This window comes from Passer montanus, unplaced genomic scaffold, assembly GCF_014805655.1.
Source record: "Passer montanus isolate IOZ18808 unplaced genomic scaffold, ASM1480565v1 scaffold8, whole genome shotgun sequence".
NCBI lineage: Eukaryota > Metazoa > Chordata > Aves > Passeriformes > Passeridae > Passer > Passer montanus.
Window position 1 is genome coordinate 3,194,356 of NW_024373256.1, and position 25,667 is coordinate 3,220,022.

Sequence of the window (25,667 nt, forward strand, 5' to 3'; positions counted from 1 at the left end):
CTGTGATGTCTTCTTCTCCTAGGCTGAGGAAAGACTGAACTCACAGCTCTGCATCCACAGTCCATTCTAAAGTAGCTCCTTAAAGATCCTTGTCTCTTAGGCAGATGGATAAGGTCTCCTCTGAAACAAAAAGCTCATGTTCTCTGGAGGGGCCCATTGGGTGAGATCATCTCTGCCCATGGAAACCTGAACCCCACAAGACAGAATTTGGTTCTTTGTTCTTGCTGCCTTTGCTTCTCCCATCTGTTTTAGCTGAATCATAAATAGCTTAATGGATTGGAGGGATGGGCTGAGTGATGTTACAAGCAGACAGTGAGCCTTTTATGGTGGTTTGTGAGTCCTGAGATAATGTAAATGAGTGGAGAGTTTGGAAAATTGCTTTATCTATTCTGTAAATACAGATGCACATGTCTCTTGCAGCATGCAGACTTCCTCCTGGCTCTGCAGATGAATGAGGAGCAGTATCAGAAGGTCAGTATCTATAATGTTGTAAGTTGAATTCAGCTTGTGCACAGACGCTGTTTTGCACTTCCTCCTTCACAGATTCTTTTAACTCTGGAATGAAGCTTTTCTGAAGCTGCATTTCACTGTGCTGCTTTTGCTGAGCTGACAAAACCTGTGTAATGTTTGTTGGCTGGCTTTTAGGAGAGGTAGACAGGAGCTGAGGCCAGCAAGACAGTATTGATGCATGTAATGATCTGTAGTAATTCAGCTTGTATCTTCACTGCTCAGAACAAACATTGCAACAGAATAGCATCAGGTTTGCTCTCATTCTTGCCTTTATTGCTGTTTAAAACAGATCCACTGTTGTTGGAGCGTGGCCAGTGAGGCCTTCCTTGTTTGCAGAAAGAATTCTTTAAAAACCTGAAAATCAGCTCTTCTGCTTCAGAGAAAATGTAGAGAACACTTCAGCAGCTGTGCATTACGTTTTGGTTTCAATGCTCCCTTCCTTTTCAAACTTTGGAAAAGTGGGCTCTGCTGACTTTTTAGCAGTGGCAAACCTCTCCACCTCTACAATTAAGAGGCCAAGACAGGGTCTGCCCAGGCAGGTGGTAAATGTTCCTTTAGAGGGTACCAGATCTGAATCTTGGTTTTCCCCATGAGAGTGGTGTGTACACTCAAGCTGCTTCCCTGTGACTGCAGTTCCCCAAACCCAAGATGCTGCTCTGCCTGTGAGCTGAGAATTATTAATCACTGCATGTTTTGTAGCTTTCTGGAACCTGTCAAGCAGGACATGTAGACACAAAGTGACTTAAAACTGAGTTTCTGACCGCACTTAGGGAATTTGGACCACCAAATAAGATATCTAATGGAATGGTGTATATCTGCAGCTGGTTTTTAGGATTAATGCTGGCAGTTTTTTCTGGCTTGCAGTTGTGTGTGTGTTGCTATAGCTGTTGATGTTTTGATGCTGGTTCCTCTGGTGGCTGCAGGACGGGCAGATGATCGAGTGCCGCTGCTGCTACGGGGAGTTTGCCTTCGAAGAGTTGACTCAGTGTGCAGATGGTCACTTGTTCTGCAAGGAGTGCCTAATTAAATATGCTCAGGAGGCAGTTTTTGGCTCTGGGAAGGTAAGGATTGCACAACTGGACAAGGGGGAAATGGGTAATTGCTGTTGGGAGATGACATTGCTGTTTGTGTAGTGTTGTTACTTAAAACAGATGTAACTGCACTTCCCAGGAAATACTTGGATTTCAGGACACCATTCCATTCCAGTCAGTCTTGCCATCAAGTGGAGCCAACAACTTCACAATGTGATCTTTGCACGAGATTTCAGGGTTACTAACCTCCTTTTTCTTTTTTTCTCTGTGCTTAGCAATTTGATTGTTAGGAAAACTTTATACAACGCTTATAGTAAAACAATAACTTGTTTAGCTTTTATTTTCTACTGAATAAACCAGTGGTATCTGCACAGAGAACAATTATCTCTGACTTGGCCTGTCTCCTTCTACCTAAGAGTGTTTGTCCTTCATAATATCACTGTCATCCCAACTTAATTGGGGGGTTGGTTCCTCTACGGTACTACTAACCTCCTTAGTCTCTGATTTAGCTAGCAATTATCCTGGTACTTAGCTAAGCTATAAACAAGTCATTAACCTGCTCTGAAGTGTGTCTGTTCCTTTGCCTCAGGATATGATGCTCAAACTGTGGGGATGCTGTTGTACTCTGGGATCCATTTCATGTAAATGTATAAACTGGCAGCTATATTTCATATGACTTTATTGAAAAGAATGTGGTGTGTGAGTGCTGGTTCTCAGCAGAGACTGAACAATAATAACGGGCTGATATATGGTCACAGTGAACTTGGAGTGAATTGTGATCCTGGCTGGCAGCTGCATCTTCCTGCCCAGTGCTTGTTTGAGGCCTGATTTGTTTAATTAGGCTTGTTCTTTCCATACTGAACCCATTCTCTGGCAGTCATTTGGTGGATTTAGACGAGATACTGGAAAAAAATTTTTGTTATGGGGCACTGGCACAGGTTACCCAGAGAAGTTGCAGATGCCCCATCCCTGGAAGTGTTCAAAGCCAAGCTGGACAGGGCTTGGAGCAAGCTGAGATAGGGAAGCTGTCCCTGCCCATGACAGGGATTTAGAACTCGATGATTTTTCAAGTCCATAAACCCCAGTCATTCTGAGATGTGCTGACTTTAGCTCTTGCTCTGTCTGAGCAAGGCTCTGCACCGATCTGCTTGGAAATATTCTGGATCCTGAGTTGCCTTTTGCTAATGTCATACTGAACCTGAGCCCTCTTTCCAACCCCAGTCAGAGCTCAGCTGCATGGAAGGCAGTTGCACGTGTTCCTTCCCCACCAGTGAGCTGGAGAAAGTCCTTCCAGAGAACATCCTCTGCAAATACTACGAGCGCAAGGCCGAGGAGGAGGTGGCTGCTGCCTGTGCAGATGAGCTCGTCAGGTGAGTGTCCCACAGAGACTGCTGCACTTACTGCTGTGCAAAATTGTTCTCTGGAACTCTGTGTTTGTGCTGACTCTGAGATAGGTAGCTTTTAAAGAGCTGGATTATAAATTCAGTCTTCTGCCTTCCCAGGTCTGTTTTTATTCTGCCTTTGACTAGGAGCAGATTAAAATTCAATAGACTTGTCTCCCCCAAGACTTGCTTGCCAGCTCTGTGCTGATCCACTAAATTACATGGTCAAAAGCAGTGCTGAGCATATAATATTTTGATTGCAAACGGGGAAGTGATTGAAGAAATATGAGCAAAAAGGCAATAGTCAGCACATCCTGGCAACAGGCATTGGGTTGGCAGCCTTAGCAACTTCCATGCAGCTATTTGACTAAATCAGCTTTCAGTAAAGCTATGTTTGGCATTCTGCATTAATGGCATCTTGTTTTTGGCTACAGGTGTCCCTTCTGTAACTTCCCAGCTCTACTGGACAGCGATGTGAAGCGGTTCAGCTGCCCCAATCCCCGCTGCAGAAAGGTAACTGGGGCTTGCTTCACCTCTGGTCTCTTCTGGAGTGTTGGGAAGGAGAGCTGGGAGGACAACTCACCCCTCCTAGTAGCAGTGTCTCATGTGACTGCATAGGGCAGCAAAGTGTTTGCTGGATCCTACTGATCTCCTATAAAATCGGGTTCCTGGGCAGATGAATTTCAGGGCGCTGTTGATAGAGGTGTCCTGTTTTTCTTGAAAGGTGTTAGCTAAAAAAGCCTAATAGACACTTAAATTCTGTTGTCTGGAGGAGTTGAAGTTGCCAGCACTGAACTCTGGTGTGAAAATCAAACTTACTTTGGGGGAGAAAGCTGTTAATGAAATATGCACAATTCTATTTTAGATCCTGATCTCCAGATAGGTTTTGTTACCATCTACCCTTCACAATGGGGAAAGGAATGTCCCGGTGTTGGGGCAAGGGGCTTTGCTAGGCACTAGGTGGCAATGTTGATTCACGTTTAAGTCTCATTTTTTTTTCTAACTGTTTTTGCAAAAGCCGAGCTGTTTTCAAAATGTACATATGTCAGCACTAAAAAACAGAATTTAGGCTTGAAAAACATGAACCCTTCAATGGGCAAAATGAATTGAAGTCACTTTTTCCCTAAAATGTATAATGCAGCAGAGTACCGTGGTAAGGATCAGTGCTGAAATGTTCCTTTCCTACTGCTCCACTGTTTCATTTCCTTCCTAGTGTACTGCCTGTTCCCCCCCTCCCTGGGGTTACAGCATTCCAGTGGGCTGGATTTCTGGTTTCCTGGACAGCTTGTGTTGATTCATTAGCTGAAAATCTGCTGAGTAGCTTTGTGCTCTTCTTAGAAGTCTTTAACGACTTTAGGATTTGAAGTCGAGGGTGAGGAATTTGGATAGCAGGATGTGGTGTCTCAGCATCAGCTGCAGTGGTTCTTCATATTCCTGCTATCTCCTCTCTCTCCAGAATGAAGAATTTCAGTTAATGCTCTTGCTTGCAGGAAATGGTTGCCCTAAGGGAGGAAAGGGCTAATCTAGGGAACTCCACAGAGCTTGGAGAGGATGCACTGGCTTTTCTAGCAGTGCCTCTGGCAGACTTGCTGGTGGTGATGACTGATCCTGGAAGGAGTCCCTCTCTGGCTGGAAGGACTGCACTCACATAGCTGAACCTAAAGCAAGGGGAAGTGTGGAAAGGGGAAGGTCAAAATGTGTCTCTCCCAAAATCTCAGAGCTCTTTGAGGGTGGGGAGAGGAGGACCAGATGGTGGGCCTGTTGTATCCCTGTGCTCCATCACCTGGATCCTTCACCTGGCTTTGGGAGTTTGTGTTGATACCCTCGGGGTCTCCATTAAATCTTCCAGGGAGGTTCATTCCTATCTGGGCCAGCTATGGATGTGCTGTAAAGCAAGTGATGTGAGCCAGCTGCAAGCCTTCACTTTGGCTGTGTGTGTGTGTGCTGGCCTCAACAGTAAGAGATCTACACATGCCCAGCTCACTGCCTGTGCATCTCATCTGTAGTTCCAGTCATTTGCACCTTGCAGGGGCCAAACTGTGGCTATTTGTAACTTGAGCAACAGGCAGAGCTGCCCTGCCTCCTGTGAGTGCCCGGCTGCACGGGGAGCATGCAGATGAGCTGGCACCATCTGCCAGGGCCACTGTGGCTCCAGCTGTGGGGCATCAAGTTTGGCTCCTGGTTAGGTGGCCAGGGCTTGAGTCTTAATATGACAAACAGCAGGGTGGAGGAAAAGCTTAGTTAGCCAAGGAAAAAGACCACTTATCGCCGAGCCACCCTACAGTGCATTCTGTGTGTGTGCAGTCTGAGCTGGTGCTGGGGCAGAGGCAGCTTTTACTCAAATTTGGCTGAGTATTGAGGTTTTGCTCTGTAATAGGCTGCTGACTGCACATGGAGCCAGGCTTCCTGGTGACAGGAGGGTTTTCCATGCCTCCATCTTGGAGGGATCCCTCCATGAAAGCAGCGGTCAGATTTCTCATCTCTAAGGATGTACAATCCTCCTCCCAGCACTACAGAGCAGCCCAAACCTGGCAACTGTGGTAAAACAAGGAAAGGCACATGTTGCTGGTTGAGTTGTGCAGCTGGGAGGTGAGGGTGCACTTCTGCCTGGTGGGGGAAGTGCTGTTTTCCACCAGAAAAGGAAGTCCATCCTCTCTGCTCAGCCTCCCTCCTCCCAAGACCCCACAATTTGAAGACAAGGCTTTTGTTCCCAGCTGCTGCCGGCCCTGGCGCCGTGTTGTGGGAGAGGGAGATGGTTTCCCTTCTTTGCAGTCTCAGCACAAAGCACTGCAGGGCTTTCAGCCAGCAAGAGATGGGGAGCTGAAAGCTGCCGTTGCCATGGAAATAATGCATGCACGGAGCAGCGGAGAGCTTGAAACCCCCAGCACTCCTTTCATAGCCAGGCCACATTGCAGGGACTTGCATTTCCAAGACTTTTCCTTAAAACTCCTTTTCATAGCATGGAATTTTTATTGCTTTATGGTACCCAGTTGTCTGGGTCAGTGCTGGCTGGGTGTAAGAGGTGGTGGCATGTGGCTGTGTGGTGTGGGATGGCATTGTCCTTGGCCTGGGCAGCTGCCATTCCTCTGCATCCACAGTGATTTTGGGGACTGCCTCGAGCATTGATGTGCCTATCTCAGATGGATAAAATTTCTGTTCTTTTGCCTTTCATCTTCAGCTTAGGCTCTCTGGCCACCAGCAATCCTCATGTTGTTTTAATTAGCAGCACTGAGACTTTGTGTTTTAAGGCACGCCTTATTAAGCTGTTCTGTGTCTCGGGATTGATTTGGAGGTGCTGGCTAGGAACAGATGCACCCAGCTGCTTTTAGCCTTCATTTTCTGCTGGAAGTGAGGCAGGTTTAAACTTGCACCGAGCTGTGCCTGAACACAACCACTCTTTGCAGGGCACACCAGCACTGATAACGAGCGTGAGTTGCACTGAGTGGTTTGCACGGCTCTGAGAGGAGGGGTCTTGCTGAAATAAATTATTGCTTGATCAACAAGACCTAAAGTTGCAGAAGGAGGGGGATACTGTGACACCCTGTACCTGGTACAGCAAGGCACGTGCAGCTGCTGTGGTTCAGAGGTGGGTAACACTGCTTAGGAGTGTTTTATAGAGTGCAGGGGGAACTGTTTGTGTAATCCAGCACCCAGCAGCAGGGGATGTGTTCAGGATGACACAGCTGTCCAAGGATGTCATCCAACACATACCACAGGGCCCATTACTTCTGTGCTAAAGGCTGGGCCATGCTGCCCAGAGCTGCCCTGCCTGACTCCAGATGTGCTGTGGATTTAGGCTTAAACTGTATCAGGATTTGTAGCTGGCAGGGTGCGTGTGCAACATGGAAAAAGAGATTGTCCTGGTTGGAGAAATTGAGCTTGTCCAGAATGCCTCAGAGTAGGATATACATATGGAGAATTACTTAATTCTCCTTGTTTTGCAACATGTTTTCCCAGCTGTTGAAGTCTGCTGTCTCATTCAGCTTCCTGACAGCAGTGCAAACATTTTGAAAGTCCCGTGGCCCCATCTCATTCTCTGTTCAGACATTCTTATTGCTATTATCCGTATGTTTTTCCTTGAGCCTGTTTATTTGGATTTGATTGTTACTTGGAGCTTAGCCCCACAGCTTTAGTACAGAGCAGAGCCGAAGGTGGCATTTGCTGTAGCAGACCCCTTGCTAATTTCTTCTTGGTGGCAGTGACCTCAAGTCCCAGTTCCTGTGTTTAAATTCCTCCTGTGTCTCCTAAGAAAATTTGTTGGGACAAGGAAGAGAAGGAAATGTGGTGTGGATGACCTTGTTACATGTCTTCATAGAACTACAGAATGGTTTGGGTTGAAAGAACTCTTAAAGACCATTCATTTTCACCCCCCCACCATGGGCAGGGACATTTCCTGCTAGACCAGGTTGCTTAGGGCTCTATCCTGGCCTTGAACACTTCCAAGGATGGGGCTTGGGAATGGAGCACTCATGCCTGTGTCCACTTGGATCTGGAGACCTGTCTCCCACATGTTCCTGTCAGGAGACTTCTCTAAGCCATCCCTTCATGGCTCTGCCACCTTCCTCCTGAGTGCTGCATCCCCGACACCTCCTGCTCTGGAGCTCTCCGCTGCGCCCTTTTTAAACTTGCAGCGCGCATGGGAACTCTCTGGGTGCTCTCAGTGCCAAAACCACAACAAATGGCGAGTTTCCGTCTGTCAGCTCGGCTCAGCCCGGCTCAGGCTCTCCACGGCTGGGCAGGCGATTTTCATTTTTCTTCCATAAAAGGACATTGAAGCTCGGCTGCAGCCGCGGTGCCGGTGCCGAGCCGCGGGCAGGGCGAGCGCGATGCTATCGGAGCCTCCTTCCCTATCTCCGCAGAGGGATGGGCCAGAGGGAGGGACCAAGGTCGAAGGTGGGGTTGAGGTGATTGTAGGCAGCAGATAACACCCCAGTAGGTTTTATTGCCAGGTTCTAAAGGGAGATAGATAACAGGAGAGAGCTCGTGGTAGAGCAAACCTTAAAAGTTCAGTCCCGTGGAGGACGGGCACGTGCGCTGAGCCATGTGGGCTGTGCCGTCGAGGTGGGAAGGGTCACAATTGCTTGGGGAGTGCTGAGAGCTGGGAGAGCTTCTCATCCCCAGATTTATGCTGGGCAAGCTGCTTATCCTGGGAGGAAACTGCAAGGGGAACAAGGGAAGGCTACATGTTGGGGGTACTGTCTTACACCTTGATTTTTGCTGTGTGCTTGGAATGGGCACGAGCAGTTGCAAGAACTGAGTGGTGCCAGCAGTAAGTTGATCCTAAATGCCCCTTTCCAGAGAAGGAGCCCCAAATCACTGCTTGCCAACTTGTCACCCTTTGAAACACATAGGAAAGGGCTGTAGAAGCTGTGAGAATACCCCACCTGGAAAGAGGGTAGGAGTGGGCTGGGTTAATTGTTGTGGTGGGGTGCAGAGACTCCATCAATGGGAGCACAGGTGCTGCTGCTGCTTTAACAAGGTCAAGTCTCTTTATGCGTTGGTATGTGGAAATGCTTCACTTGATAAATGAGTCTGACAGGAGGAGAGGGTGAGGCCCAGCCTGGAAATGGACCTGAGGAAAGAGGTCAGATTAAATGGGGTATCTGTCTCTTGCAGAGAAAAAAAAACCTGCTGAAAGCAGAAACTCAGAGTAGTCCCTTTAAAAATAGACTGTAAGTCGCAGTACAATTTTGAGCAACAAAGCTTAGTCCTTGTAAAAAAAGCTTGCTTTCTGCCTCATGCAGCAATATCTAGTCAGTGAAAAGCCAATTGAAAAGGCTGTTCACTGACCAGTGAGTGCCTGTGTGTCAGCAGGTAGCAGTGCTACCCTCCATTCATAGCTTTATCCTTTGCTGGGGAAAGGTTCAGAAGCAATAAACTGAGTACAACTTCATCTGGAGATGGAAATTTAAGCTTCAGCATCTTGTTTAGCCTGTTGTCCCTAGGCAAAGGGAACACTGAGAGATGCAGCACCTGTGGTGGTCAGTTCTGGTTTATGGTGACTGTCTTTGGAGATAGGTGATGGATTCCATGAGGAATTGAATAAGAGCACCCTGAGAGGGTTGTGAAAGACTGTTGGCTGCCTTGAATGTAGAGAATTGGTGGAGTAGCAAAGCTCCTGGGGCTGGAAGGACCCTGAAAGCTGTAGTTGTGCTGAGGCTGAGACCTGCTGCAGGCTGAGATGAGCTGGAGCTTTGCCTTTTCCTCCTCAGTCCCTTTGAAAGTGAAAGGGCCAAGAGTTTTCTTCTATCTCATGCAGACAAGAGTGGGAGTAATGTAACATGGTCACCCTAACATCAGGGAGAAACCCTAAATCTCTGTATGGACCAAAGTGCTCAGATTCCTTCATTTGTTTGATTTTTAAACAGTGAAACAACTTTGCTCAGTCACTTGTGTGTCCCCACAGCAGGGCAGCAGTGCCACCGAGTGTTCTGGGACTGCTGTGAGCTTGGTGCAGCTCCTTTCCACAGCAGTTTAAGGTTAAAACCCTGCCTTAGTGTATTTGCAGAGTGTTGGAGCAGGGTTATCATTTTGCTGCTGCAGTGGAAATGGATGTTGGAAGGGATGGAAAAAGGCTGTTCCCAAGGCAAATTAAAAACATTGTTCTGACCTTACTCAAGAAGCTGTATCTTCCTTCTCTTTCCTCCCCCTCACATTCCTGTCGTAGTAATCACTGATCTCTAACCTCAGCTTCATCTGCTACAGCTAACCAGTTAAAAAATGCACTTAAAAAACCCCATACACCTAATTTTGCTGTACCTTAGTGCTTCCAGGACAGAGTTATCTTTGGAGGGGCGTGAGTCAGCAGCAGAGGTTTGGAATGGCATCGAGTCAGGGATGACTCCTTGGGATGGCCTAACCTGGTGCAGGGACTGTGGGGAGGTGTTTTGCTTCTCCTTTCTGTTTGCACATAAACAGATTTCAGCAGATGACACAGTCATCAGACTTCCTGAGCTAACACAAGGCTGCTGCACACGATGGCCATTCTGGAGGCTGTCAGTGGAGTTTGTTTCCTAATTTGGTCACAGTGTGTTCAGGGCTGGCCTGCTTTCCTTTCTTCTTTTTTCTTTTTTTCTGTTTTTTTTTTTCCTTTTTAAAAACGCCCATCATTTTCTCTCATTGTTGTGGAGGGGAAGCAGTTTGTATCTGAGAACCTCCAGCTCCTCTCACTTCCTCTCCACAGAGGAAGTGATACTTGAAAGGCCCAAACCACCATGCAGTTCTGAAGCTGATCTTTCCTTTTTTTTTTCTTTCCTTCCTTTGCCATTCTTCTGTGAGTTCATCTCAATGAGCCTGCTGGGTTTTTATGCTTTCTGGGTAGTCATCCAAGCCCTTTGTGCTGGAGGACTTTGGAGTAGTTCTGTTAAGTGTCAGAATGAGCTGTGCTGCAGTTAAATCATAACATTGATTAGCTTGATTTATTGAAATCTATATTTCAAGAGGGAGTGACGTGAGTGATTTCAGGTAATAGAAAGAGCACATGTGTTGCTTTGTACATCATCCCTCACAAGAGGCCTGGTACCATGTAGGAAACTGTAAATGCCAAACAGGAAAGAAGACCTTTCAGAGTTCAACTGTTTTACAAATCTTCCTGTAGAAGACCCCTGGTTTTCAGTGTTGGAGCAGAGTCAGCCCCAAACCATGTCTTCCTGGCATGGAGAGACACTTCAGCCCTTCCACTCTTCTTGTGGGTTCTCATTCAGCAATAGGAACGGCCAAGGAATCATCACCAAACCTATAGGCTCCTTTATTGCTTTGGTTCTATGCTGGGCTTAGCAGGAAAAGGAGAACATAAAAGGAAAAAACCATGTTCCGGTGATGCAGTTGAGGATGCAGTTCCAGCAGCTTTATTCAGTGGCATGGGGAGGATTGTGTGCCTTAGGTGGGGGGTGAAGCTGTTGCTCTCGAGGGAGCTGCTGTCAGTCAGAGAAGATTCCCAAGCCTTGGAAGCCTGGGGAAATGCTGGGTTACCTGTTCAAACCCAGCTCTATTTTAGGTTCACAGGACATGTCATAAACAGCTTCAGCAGAGCCTGGGGCGAAGGTGTGGCCGGAGCAGATGGATTAGTGGCATTGAAGGTTTGCCTGTAGATGGGCAGGTACAGGCTGGTCTCAGCAGAAATTCTCTGCAGAGAGGAAACTTGAGTGTGTGTCATGTGTGGGATCCCAGTTACCAGTGGCCTCTGAACATGAGTAACAGGGAAACAGGAACACTGAGTGGTGAGGCAGCAGCTTTAGAGGGGCAAAGGGAAGGTGAAACACAGGTTTACTTCTAATTTAGTAAAAATCACCTCTGTGTGTCATTCCTATTTACATATTATCCTCTAATTAGCCATGACTGACTCACTCGCCACTTCCACCTGAAAGGAATGATGTGTTTTGAAGTGTATGGTTTATAATCTCAGTAGGCCAGCAATTCTCCTCCTCTTCTCCTCTCCCCTTCCAATGTCCCCCAAAATGCATTCTCTTATTGCTTTTAACCTTCAAGCCTCTTTTCTTCTGCGCTCTCTCTCTCTGTTACTACTCTTGCATTATTAATGGACTGTAGCAACTCAGCCAGAACACTGACATTACTAATTACTACTTGTACCAGAGGAATGGGGAGCAAGATAGAAACTGGGTCAGGAAATGTTGTCATCATAAAATGATAGCATCAGAACTGGAGAGCAGAACTGTGTGTTATGGGCAGGTTTGCATTGGAAATGCCTCCTTCACCCTGGAGCACACCTGTGCACACTTCCCATGCACATCCTCTTTGCTTATTTGCTGTATGCAGCTGGGAAGAGCTCACGCACAGAGAAGGGTTAATGGACCTGTAATTTCCAGCAGCAGAGAATTGGAGTGATGGGTTGTGTTCTGCCTGGCAGCACTTCAAGCATCACAAAATTCACGTGTGCCTCATTGCTGTAGCAGGAAGCCCCTTCCCCTGTTGGTGTCAAAGGCTGAGGAAGCAAAGTGGCTGCGTTTATTTTTGCATTCAGCGAGAGCCTGTCATGCTCTGTGCATTCAGACTGTCCTTGGTAGCACCAAGGGCATCCTGCAGCAGCAAACAGCTCACTCTGCTCCGTGTGAGAGAATACTGCTACTATTAAACCAGAACGTTATTTTAGGGATGCAGCAATTAACCTGTGAATATTGGGCATGAGGAATTGCTGGCTTCTGGTTAATGGAGCTGTGCCTCTTCACTCAATTGGGCAAAGCATCCACTTGGGAATCTGGCATCCCTTGGAGGCCTGGTGTGAGCAGTTGTCTGTTGTGTTAGCTTTCCCCTTGAGAGGGGGGCACGTGTGAAGATGGGAGTGTCATTGACTGTAAAATGTGTCGACTCTTATGGTAAGTGACAGTCAGAGAAGGTCATCTCTAAACACACGCCATCATCTTTGAATAGTCAAAACAGCTAAAATGCATCAGTCAGCAGTAAACTACAAACCCAGAAGTGATCAGAGTGTGCTGGCAAATGAAAGTCCCTCTCCCAAAAACATGCTTACAAAGAAAATAGACAAACTGAAGGCTGATCCCTCCCAGAGGCATGACTTCAGTTGCTAGTGATGAGAGCACATCCCTGGGTGAAATGTCTGGCTCAAGGTGGCAGATTCCCGAGAAGTCTCTTGGAGACAGTAAAGGGACCCTGTGTGCCTTCCCTCTCCGTGCTCCTGGTCCCAGAATGTGACTGCCTGTGACTGCATCAGGTGGGGCCCCTGTTCTGGATGGATGTGGGGAAGCATCAAAGCAGTCAGGGCTCAGTCCCTGCCAGGCAGTTGCACATCTCCACGAGCTCAAATCTGCTTCCTTGACATTCCCAGGAAGGCGGGAGGCCGGCACAGGAGCAGCGTGACTCCCTCACAAGTCAGATGGTAACTCACACAAAGCCAGCTCGATATTTAGGCTGGGCAGACTTGACAATATCCCCTTTCAAAGATTATCCGTTAAACTGTCCTAGTCACACACCGCCTTTGGCGCCTGCCTGAGCCTTTTGTAAGGATGAGCAGTATTTAAAAGAGAGGCTGCCTGCTCTAATCTCTGCTCTGTGGGCTGTAAAACCCATCCTGCTGTAGCTCACCAACTTTATTTCTCTTACTGATGGTAATAAGTGTAGGGCTCTTAAATCCTGGCTCATGTTTTATCCGTGGTGTTGGTGGGGCTGTCTGTTATCTTGAAGCAAGCCCAGAGCAGGGCTTTGCTGGTGCATTTGAGGGAGAGCAGACATTCCCATGAAGTGGGAGCTGGTGATAGGCAGTAATTTCTACTGTATTTAATAAAGCCATTGTGAAGCTGGAGAGGTCTAGAGTTTACAATCCCAGTGTACTTTTTTTTTTAAAAAAAAGGCAAGTACTGATTTGCCACTAAAATTGAGCATTGTCAGTGAGGCAAGTACTCTGTCCAAAATTTCATGTGCACATTTTTAATTAAAAGGCAAGAGGGTTAATGAAGCTTTGAGTGCATAAGGCCTCATTCCCTGAATTTAATTTTCTTTAATTGCTCCAGAGATTGAAATTCCCAGCTGTGGTTATCCCCTAACATGTGAATTAAGGAACCAGAAAGGGACAATTTGATTTGTCTCATTCAGTGCCAGCTTCTTCCCCTTTGACTGAATTTTCATCTTTTTGGTTGAAAGGGGACTAGATGAAAATCCTTAAATCAGTGTTTCAGCTTTGTGGTAGAATTGGCAAAGCTGTGACCTGCTGATACTTTGGACACTGGGGATGAGCTGAAGAACAGGGAGTGTTTGTGCAGATTGGGTTACTCTTCCATTATGTATTGCAGATCATGAGCAAATACAGTTTTTATTCTTTTCCCTCCCCAATACCTGTCATTGCATTCAGGATTGGTGTGGTTAAGTCAACAGAATTGCATGGCACAGCCCCAGTCAAACAAGCCTTCATTAGTGTGCAGTTTCAAAATTAAAAAAAAAAAAATTAAGGGTGATTTGGGGGTTTGTTGCTTGGAATCGTGGTCTAAGCCTTCTGTGAGTGTCAGGGTCTTTCTGTTTGAGTTCATCGTCCAAGCTCTGTCCATGGGCAAGGCAAAAATCTAAAATGCAGTGGATTCATGGACTGTTGGGATAATCAGCGATGGGAAAAACCTGTTCCTGACTTCATTATAACAAAAGCTGATGTCCCTTGCTGAATGCCCTGTATGTTGTGTGCTAGGCCTCTGCTGTGGCAGTTGTTGTTGGATATTCCAAGGCTGCTGTACATTTTTGTGTCCTAATGGGCTTGTTAGCAGCTGTAGCCTTGACTGGCTGGTTAATAGTAAAGGATGCTTCTAGCAGCAACAGAGGACATCAGGGGTTAATTTAATGCACACCTAACACTGGAACAACAGCAGCCACAAGTGTTTGGGGTTTGCCTTTTGGAGGTCTTAGCTGTCAGAAATCCTTAGGAAAATATGTAGTAACATCCCCCTTGATCTGGTGGGGACTTGCCCTAAGCCTCCAGCACGTAGTCCTGATTGATAAGCATCCCCTGCCTGAACAGGTATTTCAGAGCTGTTGGGCTCTCCCAGGTGGCTGCAGCTAAGCTGTGGTGTTTGTGGTGGTTCCTGCTTTTGGGGGGATTGTTTTGGATGAACTGTGCTTTGTTTTCAGGAAGACATCCTGTCCCTCCCTGTTGCTGTGGGACAAACCATCCTGCAGGGACTCCTGCCCCAGTCATGGAGCTGGAGGGATGTGAGGGTGGCCCTGGAGGTGCACATTTGATTAAGATGGACCATTAACCATCCATATCCATTGAATCTCTACCTCAGTCTGTAAAACCATTTGGATTTTAAAAAATTGAATCATTTCCTGACATTCTTTCACCCATCCTTATTTCCAGTCAACCTGCTCATCTTCAGCTAGGGTCAGCACGAATTCCCGTCTCAGACTTGCACTTCTGGCCTGGAGGAATCCACCTTCTTTGCTGCTGCTGCCCAACACCTCTCCTGTGTGCCTGTGCCTTGATGGTGTGAGTGCCCTCTGCCCTGGAGAATAACTAATGGCCAGGCTGGAGTGCCGGGGGTCGGGAGGTGCAGGGCCCGCCCCGTGCTCCTCCCGCCGTGGGCTGGGGGAGCAAAGGTGCTGCTTTAAGTGGTCTCTGTGCTGCTACCAGTGTAAACAGAGCAGATGTTTCCCCGAGCCAGGGGAGCATTAATGGAATGCATAGGCCCTGGCTGATGTAAAACATGGCAGCGAGTTTTGGGGATGAGGTCAGCGGGACTGAAAGCCGATGGGAGTTTAATGTCGAGGCTGCCTCTCCAAGCCCAGGGGTCAACTGAGAGAGCTGTGGCTAATGGAAAGGCAAGTACACTTGTCATAAATCAGTGCCAAAATGCTGAACAGGCGTTGCTGTTGCTGGATGCCACAGCCAGGGATGGTTCTGTAACCACCCATGAGCTCTTGTTCCTCACTGGGTGTCCTTAGTGTCTGTGTTTAATTTTAGAAGGGACAAAGAAGCTAAAAATGGAAGGTTTGGGGAAAGCTTTACCTCCATGTACTGTGAGAGCCCTGCGTGCCTCACCTGCTTCACTCCATTGTTCATGGAATCCTGTGCTTGCAGCATCCCATCCACGTGGGGAATGCCAGGAGGGCAGCCAGGGTATTGTTGGGACACCATTTTAAACAAGTTGTCCTCGTGGTCAGAAGAGATGGATCGTGTTTCTGCTGTGAGGTTGCTAGGAAGTCCTGAGGCATCAGAAGGCAAAGCAGGCTTGGCACTGCTTAGAGATCATGTGGTTTTTTTAAAAACAAACGAGTCTTGTAAAAAGTAAAGAGCAGCATTTTCCAAGACAATGAGAAATCAGTTTGCTCTCCGACCAAGCAGCGCATTTCCCGTGAAGCTGGATGCTGTAATGTGCATTTGCCAACAAGATAAGATGGCTGTATTTGTTCAGTGATTTATCCCCTGTGAAGCCAATCTGAAAGAATGCTTTATTGCTCTATTTATTTTTTCAAAAGAAGCTTCTTTGACCTCATTTTTTTTTTGTGTAGGGAGCATGCATGCCTTTAAGCTAAATCTCAAAGCCTGGTCAAAATTGGGGTCTGTGTTCAGGGTTGCAGCTTGAAACACAACATCCATGATGCCATTCAGAAGCCAAGAGGTGAGCAGCTCTCCCCGAGGCTTTTTCTGATTGAAAACCTCATACACACCAACAAAGCCAGTCTGCATCTTAAAGGGTTTGGGTTTTTTTTCCTTTCTGGGTCCTCCTTTAAGGGCAGAGGTTGAAACAAAACAGATGCTCCTGGATGGTGTCTCTGCTCTTAGAGGCAGTTGCTGTACAAGGACTTGGCTCCTGACACGTGAGGGGAGGTTGCTCCCTCCTATTTGTGAGCAGATCTCAGGCTTAATAAAAAAACCCCAATCTGAAAGAGCCAGATGATCCCCCTGAGTGAGAGGTATCAGTGCTGTTCCTGCATTACCTCCATCCCTTAGTTTGTTTGTGCAATTACCCATGTAAGTAAAACCTGAAAGTGCCTCCTTACAGCACGTTGTCCCCAAAGAAGGGAAAGGATTGCAGCTATTGGAGTGGCCTGTGGAGAGAGGGATGGATTTTTCAGGTAGCTGGAAGCTGTGCCAGGTTGGGTGTTTGCTGGCAGCCTGCTACTATATTTAGTTTTTCTTGGCCTCCCGGAATGAGGGCATTGAACCTTTCTAGATATGGAGATAGGCACAGCACCAGGCAGCCCTGAACACGGCTTGCCAACTTCTGAGCTTTATTTGTTGTTTAGAGCCTTGGTCTTCACTGTTCTGTGTCTGGGGTAGAGGATAATGAGATGAGGTTATGTGAGCAAGAGTTGGTTTTGTAGCTGTTTTGTCTGCAGGTAACAACTGAGGTGTTTTTTAGAGAAAAGCTTCTCTTTTGGAGGGTTTTGTTGTCCTGTAGCTTTAACCCTTTGTGGTGTTTCAGGTGTGCAGAGTGAAGAACAGGTGCTTTGCAGGAGTTATTAGTTGCCTTTTCCAGTTTTGTACCACAAACTAGCATGCATATACTTTCAGACACAAATTTCTTATACTCGGAGATCCTGTGAATAATTTGGACCTACCTACCCATGCAGTTTAATGAAACAATTTTTTCTTCCTGGAACTTTATTCTGGTTGCAGCTGTTCTACAAGCTATAGATTTCTAGAATTGTCAGAAAACCATGACTTCAGACCACTGGGATTTTGGTGGGTGGGTGAAAGTGCTAACAGATTAATGAGTCTCACTTAGCATCTCCATCTGCCAGACTAAACTGTGTTCTGCACAGGAGACTTAACACAGCTGGTTTGAGCTGGTCTCTGAAAGCAAAGCATCCTTTACCTAGTCCAGGCTGACCCCTGATATCAAAAACAAGCACTGCAGTGTCCTGGGTGTAATTATATTTGCCCAGAGAAGTTGTGGATTCCCCATCCCTGCAAGGCCAGGCTGGACAGGGCTTGGAGCAGCCTGGGACAGGGGAAGGTGTCCCTGCCCATGGCAGGGGTGGAACAAGATGAGCTTGAAGGTCCTTTCCAACCCAAACCATTCTGTGATGTATCTCTTTTTCCTGATCCAAGCACTACTGTGAGCTCAAGGAGTGCAAATGAGCAAAAACAATGGAAAAATGCAGATAATCCCCTGAGGATGAGGCAGAAGCCCTGGGTCCTCACCAAACACGTGGATCAGCTCCCTTTTCTGACACTTGCACTCACATGTTGCTGTGAGTTTGCAATGACTTTCCCTGTGCCTTACCTCCATTAGGAGATAAATTAAAATGCGTGGTATAAATGAGGTATCTCAATCCCAGCAAGGGTGGCTCATCCCAGGGGGAAATGCTTGGGAAGAGCCACAGTGTAGCAGTGCTCTCACACTGCAGTTGGCTCCAATCTCTGTCGCTGCAAGGGGCAGCCTCAAGGTCCAGCTGTGAGCAGGAATGAGATGGCCTGATGAGGCAAGAGCTGCTGTGCATTAGCTGTAGCTGTTGGTTTTTCTGTTCCCTCCTGTGAGCTCTGAAAGTTAAATGGGAATGAAGTAGCTGCTGAATAAGAGACATGTTATCCCTTGCCTGCATCCGTTTATAGGTGGCAAGTTGCCATGGCTAAGACACTGATCAATTGTTGCTCTGAAATCTGGGGTTATTCTTCAGCTTTTTTTTCCTAGAGAAATGGGATCTCTGCCATCTTCAGTGCCCAGGAAGTATCTGTGAAAGTGAGTGTTGGTATTAGTGTGGGTGCTGTGTGTGCCTGCACATACATACTCTCCTGCTGTTCCTGGGCACCCATTCTCTCATTTTTCCCCTGCCTGTGAGACTGGATGAACAGCCCAGAGGCACTGGGGAGCTCCAGGGTGTGGGGGAAAGGCTGGCCTGGCTGATTTGGTTATGTAAAACTATAAAGGCATTTACTCAGTGCATTGGGTGGACTGTTCTTGTGTGTAATGAGTTGTGCAACTGTACAGCCATACCAAAGCAGACTGAGATCCTCTGACAGTCCTCTGACTTGTCTCCCACATGGAATCATTACAGCTGCTTGTCAGGAATATGTAAAATTCCCGTGATCTGCCTGCATGTGTTACTCCAGACTGCTTTCTGCTCAAAGTGCCTTTGCAGTATCAGTGAACCTTCTTGCTGCTCTCTGTGGGTTTGATGACAGGCTATCCCCAAAATTTGGACTGGATCATTTTTCTGAAGTACCTCATCACTATGGAGAAGTGAAAGCAGGCAGTGCCAATTACCAGGGAAGCTGTTGCAGTGCTTGGACTTACATGTTGGGCATGTGGAGTCAGATCACATTTTCTTTATATTATGACATCAGTGACACCGGTTGTTTTGTTCTGGTTCTTAGTCAAGAATGACAGGAAAGTAGAAGACCCTTAGAAGAAATTTAAAATTATTCTCTGCAGTCTAGAAATCTGCCTTACAGACAGTAAGATGTTAAAGCTAAGTCTCTGAGGAGAAATGTTGAGATCACTTGATGAGTCTGTCAGGGTACACCTCCAGAGATGTGTGTAACATTTTAAATGTAACAGATAATGAGAAGATAGTATTAAAAGTTAGTATTAAATGTCTAAAAGGCAGAGCTGGCTGAAAACCTGTGCTTTGAGTCATCTTAAAGCTTTTGGATCAAGATGGAGATCCTGACTGAGAAGGGGGAAGGGGAAGACTTTAGACTTAGCTGTAAATGGAATAAAAGGAATAGATGCTTTTATAGGACACCTAATTTAAAGGTCACTTTTGGCTCATTCTGAGTTGAAATCTGTTGCTGTAACATCATTACTCTGCAGCCCCACCATTTCCAGCTGTGATCCAGCTAGATTGGCCAGGCTGAGCCAGCCTAGGTGTGAACACGTGGCTGACTGAGAGCCATGGAGCTGAGGGACTGCAGGGGATGGGAGCCTGGATTCAGTAGGTAACACTTCTGGGAATCCTGTGGTGTGTTAATTAATGCTGCCAGGGGAGAGACAACCTCAGAACATGTGTGATTCAAAGGCAAATTCAAAGGAGAATTTAGAGAGAGCTGTTAGATAAAGTGCAGACTGTCCCTGGCCCATGGGGAGCAGTGTGAGGAGCAGCATTCCTGCCCTGTCCATAAGGAGCTTCCTCCTTGCCCTCCAAACAGCACAGGTCTAGATGGACTTCTACTGACCCTACACTGGGTCATGCTAATTATGCTGGTGAAGGAACTAAGCAGCATTTTAATATTCAGGAGTAAGAAGTGTGTGTGAAAAGGGCTGTCGGTCATCACTGCATCCAAAATTCTGCTTTTGACCCAAACTCTGCAAAACGGCCTTTGTTTTTGGATGGTGCTGTGTTAAATGGCTGTTGTTCTTGTGTGTGTGCACTGAGAGAAAGGTTATGCTGTAAATTAGGGCTCCTGGATTTTTCCTGCTGGACCAATGCATGTGGGTGTGTGGGGAGGTCCTGCCCTGGGTTATTCTCTGCTCATTTGTTTGTGATCTCCACTTAGCACTGAATACAGATGTTTATGCATATATTTAGAAAAGGCTGGTCTGGAAATAAACTTCTCTTTGCAGCACTCCACCTCCCTCAGCTTCATATTTTAAGACTCTTTGTTCTCTTATAGTAATTTTCCAAGTGGATTAGTGCAGGTCACCAAGGCATCCACATCAGTGAAATACAGCAAGATGTTGCTGTCATCTCCTGAAACACTCCAGCACTCACCCCATTGCTTATCAACCCACACTCCAGTAATCCTAATAGCTATGTCAGAGCAAGATTAACAGAAAATCCAGGCAAATATTTATGGTTCCCTTCAAGGTATGTATTAATCAGAGAATGTGGAGCAGATGCTTTATGAGGAGAGCTTGGAAACCTTGTTCACATGGGCTGAGGAGGGATTCTGCCAGGATGGGTAAGCTGCTGCCAGCTTGGGGAACAGGCATGGGGCAGACAATGCAGGAAAGGATGCAAGATTCCCACGTGGAATGGGAGAGAAGCAGCTACAAATGAAAAAGGGAGGATAAGGAGCTGTGTTTGTTCTCCTCTGTGCTGTAGCAGCATTGTGTGGCAGCTCAGCAGAGAAAGAAAGCACAAGAAACAAAGACAAAGAAGAGGAGGAGCAGGTTGAGAAGAAAGAAGCAGAAGAACCACGCAGCAGGGTGGCATCTGGGAAATGCCTGGGGAAGCAGCACTGGATGGGAGGTGGCAGTTTTTAACCATGGTGAAAACGGGGTCCCTTTTGTCTATGGGGCTGTGCAGGTTCCTGGAGTTCATGGAGTGATAAGAGAGGGCTGGTGAGATGCAGCTTCCTCCTGCAGTGTACAGCCAGTCCCAGGAGGATTGGGTGCCTGGCTCTAGTCTTGTAAGGGTGAGGATACTTCCCTGGTTTTAAAACATCTCATAAAAATTTCTAAACTAATACTTTAACACAGGCGTGTCAGTGCTGACCAGAACTGTAGAAAAATCTAGTGAGGAGCTAGAGTGGTGGATGCTGCATTTGAGCTGAAGTCAGGCAGAGACCAATCTCTGAAGGAGGAACTGGGAAAAAAAAGAGATCTACTCCTGGCTGTAGCTGTAAGCTCTAGGAGATGTCTGTACTGTTCTTAGTGTGCAATAGTCAAAGACTGCTTTGTGCCTGGGAAGGGTAATCAGTAATGCTTATAAATATGGCTTCCTCTTTTCCAGAGGGGAAAAAAGCAGGATTCCTTGTAGTTTTTGTGAGTTTAGGGGGTGTTTTGTTCTGGCTCAGCTGCAGAGCTGTGACACCAGAGGGAGTAGGTGAGCCTCGAATAGCTGCTTTCAACAAAAACCAGCAGCAAATAATCACAGCCTTTGCAAGAGGTAAATTAAAACCATCTCCAGCCTGGAAAACATGCACAGCTCAGCATCTTTTCTCCATAAATATTTCCCTGCTGTTGAATCTCTGTAACCCCTTCGGAGCCCAGCAGCTGTGCTCTTCCCAGCTTGAGGTGAGCCCGCTCCTCACCCTGTGCTCCCTGCGTGGCTGCTGGGCAGGGGTTTTGGAGCTGAGCTCTGTGCCTCTGGCAGAACTTAGTGGCTTGGAGAAGTGAAGAAAGTGTTGGTATGAAACCAGTCTGGCCTTCCTGCATGGCATTAGTCAGCTGAAATCCCCATGGAGAGTTGTTAGCACTGGAGCAGTGAATTTGATTTTTTTCCTTGCATGTTTCTGTTGCTGAAGCAGCACTTTAGCTGTGGAGGACATTGGTCTCAGTGTCTTTCTGTCCCACTTTGAACGTGGGGCTTGTCCAGTCTTTGCACATTTAGCAGGACCATTTAAGGAGCTGGAAGTGTGGGATTTTAAAAAACATTTATGTGCTCAAAGCCAGAAGATGTTCTTTCCCACCCTGTCTTGATGGCATTGCATCCTTGTCCTTACAGACACTGGAAGGTGTATGTGGAATTCTGCTCTCAGGAGCTGAGAGTGAGCTACCATAAGAGGGCTCCAGAGCCCTGTTCTTGGCTGTGCTCCTTTGTGGAGTGATCTTCCCCTTTTTCTTTATCAGTATGTCCAAGCTGCCTTAGCAAAACCCTTACACCTGCCCTAAATATTCTTTTCTATTGCACTGCTCAGACAGGTTATGAACACGAGTCTTCATTTTAACCAGCAAAACAAAAACGTTCCTACTACAGAAATGCCTTGAGTAAAGCATATTTCTTTGAATAGAGGAAATGTGACTTAGGAAGACTCTTTCCCTTCTTCTGGTGCAAGCATAACCCCATAGCAGGAGCTGTGTCAGTCCAGCTGCAGGGAGAGCAGCCCACGTTGAGAGGTTCATCTGTATGCAGGGTGCTGCCTGCCAGTCTGGTAATGAGCACAATGAGCCTGGGGATGGGCTTTGGGCAGGGGAGGGAGTCGTGTTGCCATGACAATACAAATTGCAATGGATGACTCTTCAGATAAAAGCACCATGTTTTTAAAGGAGAACAAAAAAAAATGTGTGAAACAATAGCAGGAAGATGGTGTGAGGGAAAAATATAGTGTTAAATAATAGCAGAAAGATATGGTGAGAGTTCTAGCTTTGAGATGCAGCTTGGGAGAAGAAGATGGGGCTGTAGATACTAATTCTGGACGTGTTCTTCCCCTCAGGGTGTGGAGAAGCATTAAGAAAGAAAATCAAGCAGGAGCCAGGCCTCCTATGAATAAGCATCTAGCAAGTTTTCCTTGCAAATATTTGGATGTGCAGTAATGTGTTCCAGTCAGAGCTGAGTGCTGACTGCACCACGGGAGGCTCTGGGGCCGTGCAGTGACAGCCTGGTTACCACCAGGGTCCAGCTGGAATGGCTGGGCATGGTGCAGATGGACAACTGTCCATATTTCTGCTGTGCCTCAAGCAAATTCCTCTGTGTTACCACTCTGGAGCAAAGTCAGTGTGCCCTGGAGGCCAGAGGCAGTAAGGATGTATTTACAGGAAAGACAGAGAGGTCCAATAGACTAGTCCTGCTCTAGGGGCTTTTTAGCAATCTGCCTGCTGATCCTGTTTAGGTGGGACATTTCTAATCCTGAATCCTTGTGTAAGACAGGCTTTGTTTTCCTGCTCTAGGGGCTTTTTAGCAATCTGCCTGCTGATCCTGTTTAGGTGGGACGTTTCTAATCCTGCTGTGAATCCTTGTTTAAGACAGGCTTTGTTTTTAGTCATGGCCAGTGTAAGATCTATTTCTACTTTGAACTGGCACCTTTTTAACACAGACTCCAAAGATCACAGTAAAATGGGCTTTTTTTAACTGTCACTCTTTCAAAGCTGTTCACAAGGTGAAACGAAGCTTACCCAGTTGCTTGTAATTCAGGATGTGTTATGATTCCACTGGTGTCACAGCCAGTTGTGCTGAGCACAAATAGACATTCCAAGGAAGGATGGGATAATTAGAAGCAATCCAGTGATTCTTGTGACTGTATAAAAATAACTGGACTTTTTAAAGGATGAGTTATTTTTAGGAGCCTCGTGTCAAAAAGGGCTTGTGGGGTTTTGCATTCAAGAACAGTAAAGTCAGATGTTATAAGTCAGATGTTATACCTGCTTGGGGATTTTTTTTTGGGGGGAGTTTTTGGGGTGTTTTGTTGGTTGTTTGTTTTTTTGGGGTTTTTTTTTGGGGTTTTTTTTTGGGGTTTTTTTTTGGGGTTTTTTTTTGGGGTTTTTTTTTTTTTCCTCTGAGAAAGATCTCTACTGAGGGTCTTGCTTTATAAAATAAACTGGCACTGGAAGTTGTTGGGATAAGTAACACAGGCCACTGGCTTGCTGGCAAAGGAACATCAGCCTCAGGTTTAGCAGTGGGACCCCAGTGGCCCAAAAGTAGGTAGAGAAGATCAGATTTAATAAGACTGTTTTAAACAATATACCCAAAGCAAGCTTGCAGCCTGGAGCTGGGTGAGACCTTGCTGACCTGTATTTATTTTGGTGGTTTATTGTGACTTGTGGAGGGGGAACATTCTCCTGTCCTATAACAAGACTGCTGTAAGCCAGGGTGGTTTTCAAGCTGCTCCTGAAAAGCTGCTCTTCCAAGGAGAGGTTCTAGGTTGATGGTCAAAACCAAAAAGTGAAGTTTTTGTGCTTCCTGTTATCATATATCCTCTTTGTGCTCCTGGGAAGTCAATCAATAGTGTTTATATATTAAAAAAGGGGAGAGGGTTGGGGGTCTTCCTCTGGCTGCTGGGCAGCATTAACCTGGCACACCAAACCCTTTCACAAAGGTACTGGGTTGTAGAATGTGTCACCAAAGGTTCACTTTATGTACCTGAATGTGGATAAATGAAATTGAAGATAAATATTGGAATATGCTCTATTAATGGGACTTCCTGGAGATCAGTGGGAGACTTTGTCCTGAGTGAAGCAGTTTGTTCTAAGGTCTGGTGTGGGACAGAGCAGTATTTTCTGTGATGTAAAGGGGAAGAGGACATCTTGTGTTGTTTAGTTCCCTTCTGCCTGAAACTCTTTGTTTAAGAGGCTGGTGCTGGGAATGGGGGAGGCACCATTCATGCATGTAAGAACCACTGTAAGGAACAGACTTGGAGCCACTGCAGCTACAAAGCAGAGATAGATTCCTTGGCTTACCCTAAAATTATGAAGCTCCAACTCTGAAATAAAAAACCTCCCCCTCCCCCCAAAAAACCCCCTACAATAAGCGATGTTTTGGGATTTTAAGATGCCCTGTGAGCATCAAACATGACTTTTCTCCCCAAGCACCATTGTGCTGTTAAGCCCTGACAAACAAGTTCAGGTTAACTTTTACTTCTGGGCTCATAATCAGTTTTGTGGTTTCCACCCAATACTGCTGCATTGTTTCATGTGATTCTGAAAGTGAAACAAAAATGAAATTGTCCTGTCAGCTTTTCTTGTTAATATGTCTGAAATACAAGGTCCAGTGTGCTGCTGGTGAGTGTCAGTGCACGGGCATCTCACCTTCATCTGTGTGTTAAGGGAGTTTAGGTGTGGCTGTGGTTAGTGGTATAAATGTTAAAGAATGCTGTTTCATTTTTTTTAAAAAGCGAAGTTAATGTTCCTGAATGAAATAACTTCTAAGTCCCCCTATTTTTGGATTGAGCATGCCTGTAGTTGAGTCTAGGAATTCAGAATAATATCTAATGGACGAAACATAGATGTTTGTTAAGCAAACATAAACATGCCACAACTAAAAGGCCAGATGCATTCTTGATGTAAATGAAATTTTCAGCTTGTTAATTCCAGCAGATACATCAGCAGGATTGCATGGACTGGAGCATACTGGGTCACCAAGGGAAAGGCTGCAGTGCCCTCGCAGAGCAGGGGAGCCTGGGGCAGAACTCCCCACACTGCCTGCTTGCTGCTGCTTTTTTTTCCTTTCCCTTCCCTTTTGTGTTCCTTCAGAAAGAGCCATCTGTGCTGCTGCTCTGTCTGGGGCTGGTGCCCACGTGCATCCCTGACGGAAGCGGGAGAAAAGCCCTTTAATCCTTATAAGGGGACAGGCAGTGGCCTCTGCTGCTTCCGGAGTTTTGGGGAAGTCACTGAAGTTCCTCTTGCCTGACTCCCCTCTGCAGAAATGTGATAGATGGGTCTTTTCCTTTTATGGCCAAATAACCCTGGTTTCCCTTTGCAATAAAATCCTGGGTCAGAAGTGGAAGCGAGAAGTCGGGCAGGAGGAAGGGGCTGGTCTTGCCAGAGCCTGATGGGTGGGGATGGAATTTGCAACATAGTAAATTCTAGACTAAAATAAACCATGTTACAACATCGACCCTGAGGTGATGGGTTTGTTTGTTTGAAGGGTGCCATAGATTTTCAGTCTTGTTGCTTAAGACAGCAATTAGGAATTATGACTCTCCTTAATTTCATGGGGAGAGGTTGAGCTGGTCCAAGCCCAC

At 46.5% G+C, this 25,667-nt stretch overlaps 1 protein-coding gene across 3 annotated transcripts in view; it reads left to right on the top strand.

Annotated features, from left to right (window-relative positions):
• RNF216 (ring finger protein 216) overlaps positions 1 to 25,667 on the top strand; it is a 76,278-nt gene that overhangs the window by 25,866 nt on the left and 24,745 nt on the right. For all 3 annotated transcript variants that reach the window (XM_039732346.1, XM_039732347.1, XM_039732345.1), the window contains 4 exons: positions 421 to 471; positions 1,434 to 1,571; positions 2,763 to 2,911; positions 3,358 to 3,436. In XM_039732346.1, coding sequence (XP_039588280.1) covers positions 421 to 471; positions 1,434 to 1,571; positions 2,763 to 2,911; positions 3,358 to 3,436 — 417 coding nt within the window. The remainder of the gene's footprint in view (positions 1 to 420; positions 472 to 1,433; positions 1,572 to 2,762; positions 2,912 to 3,357; positions 3,437 to 25,667) is intronic.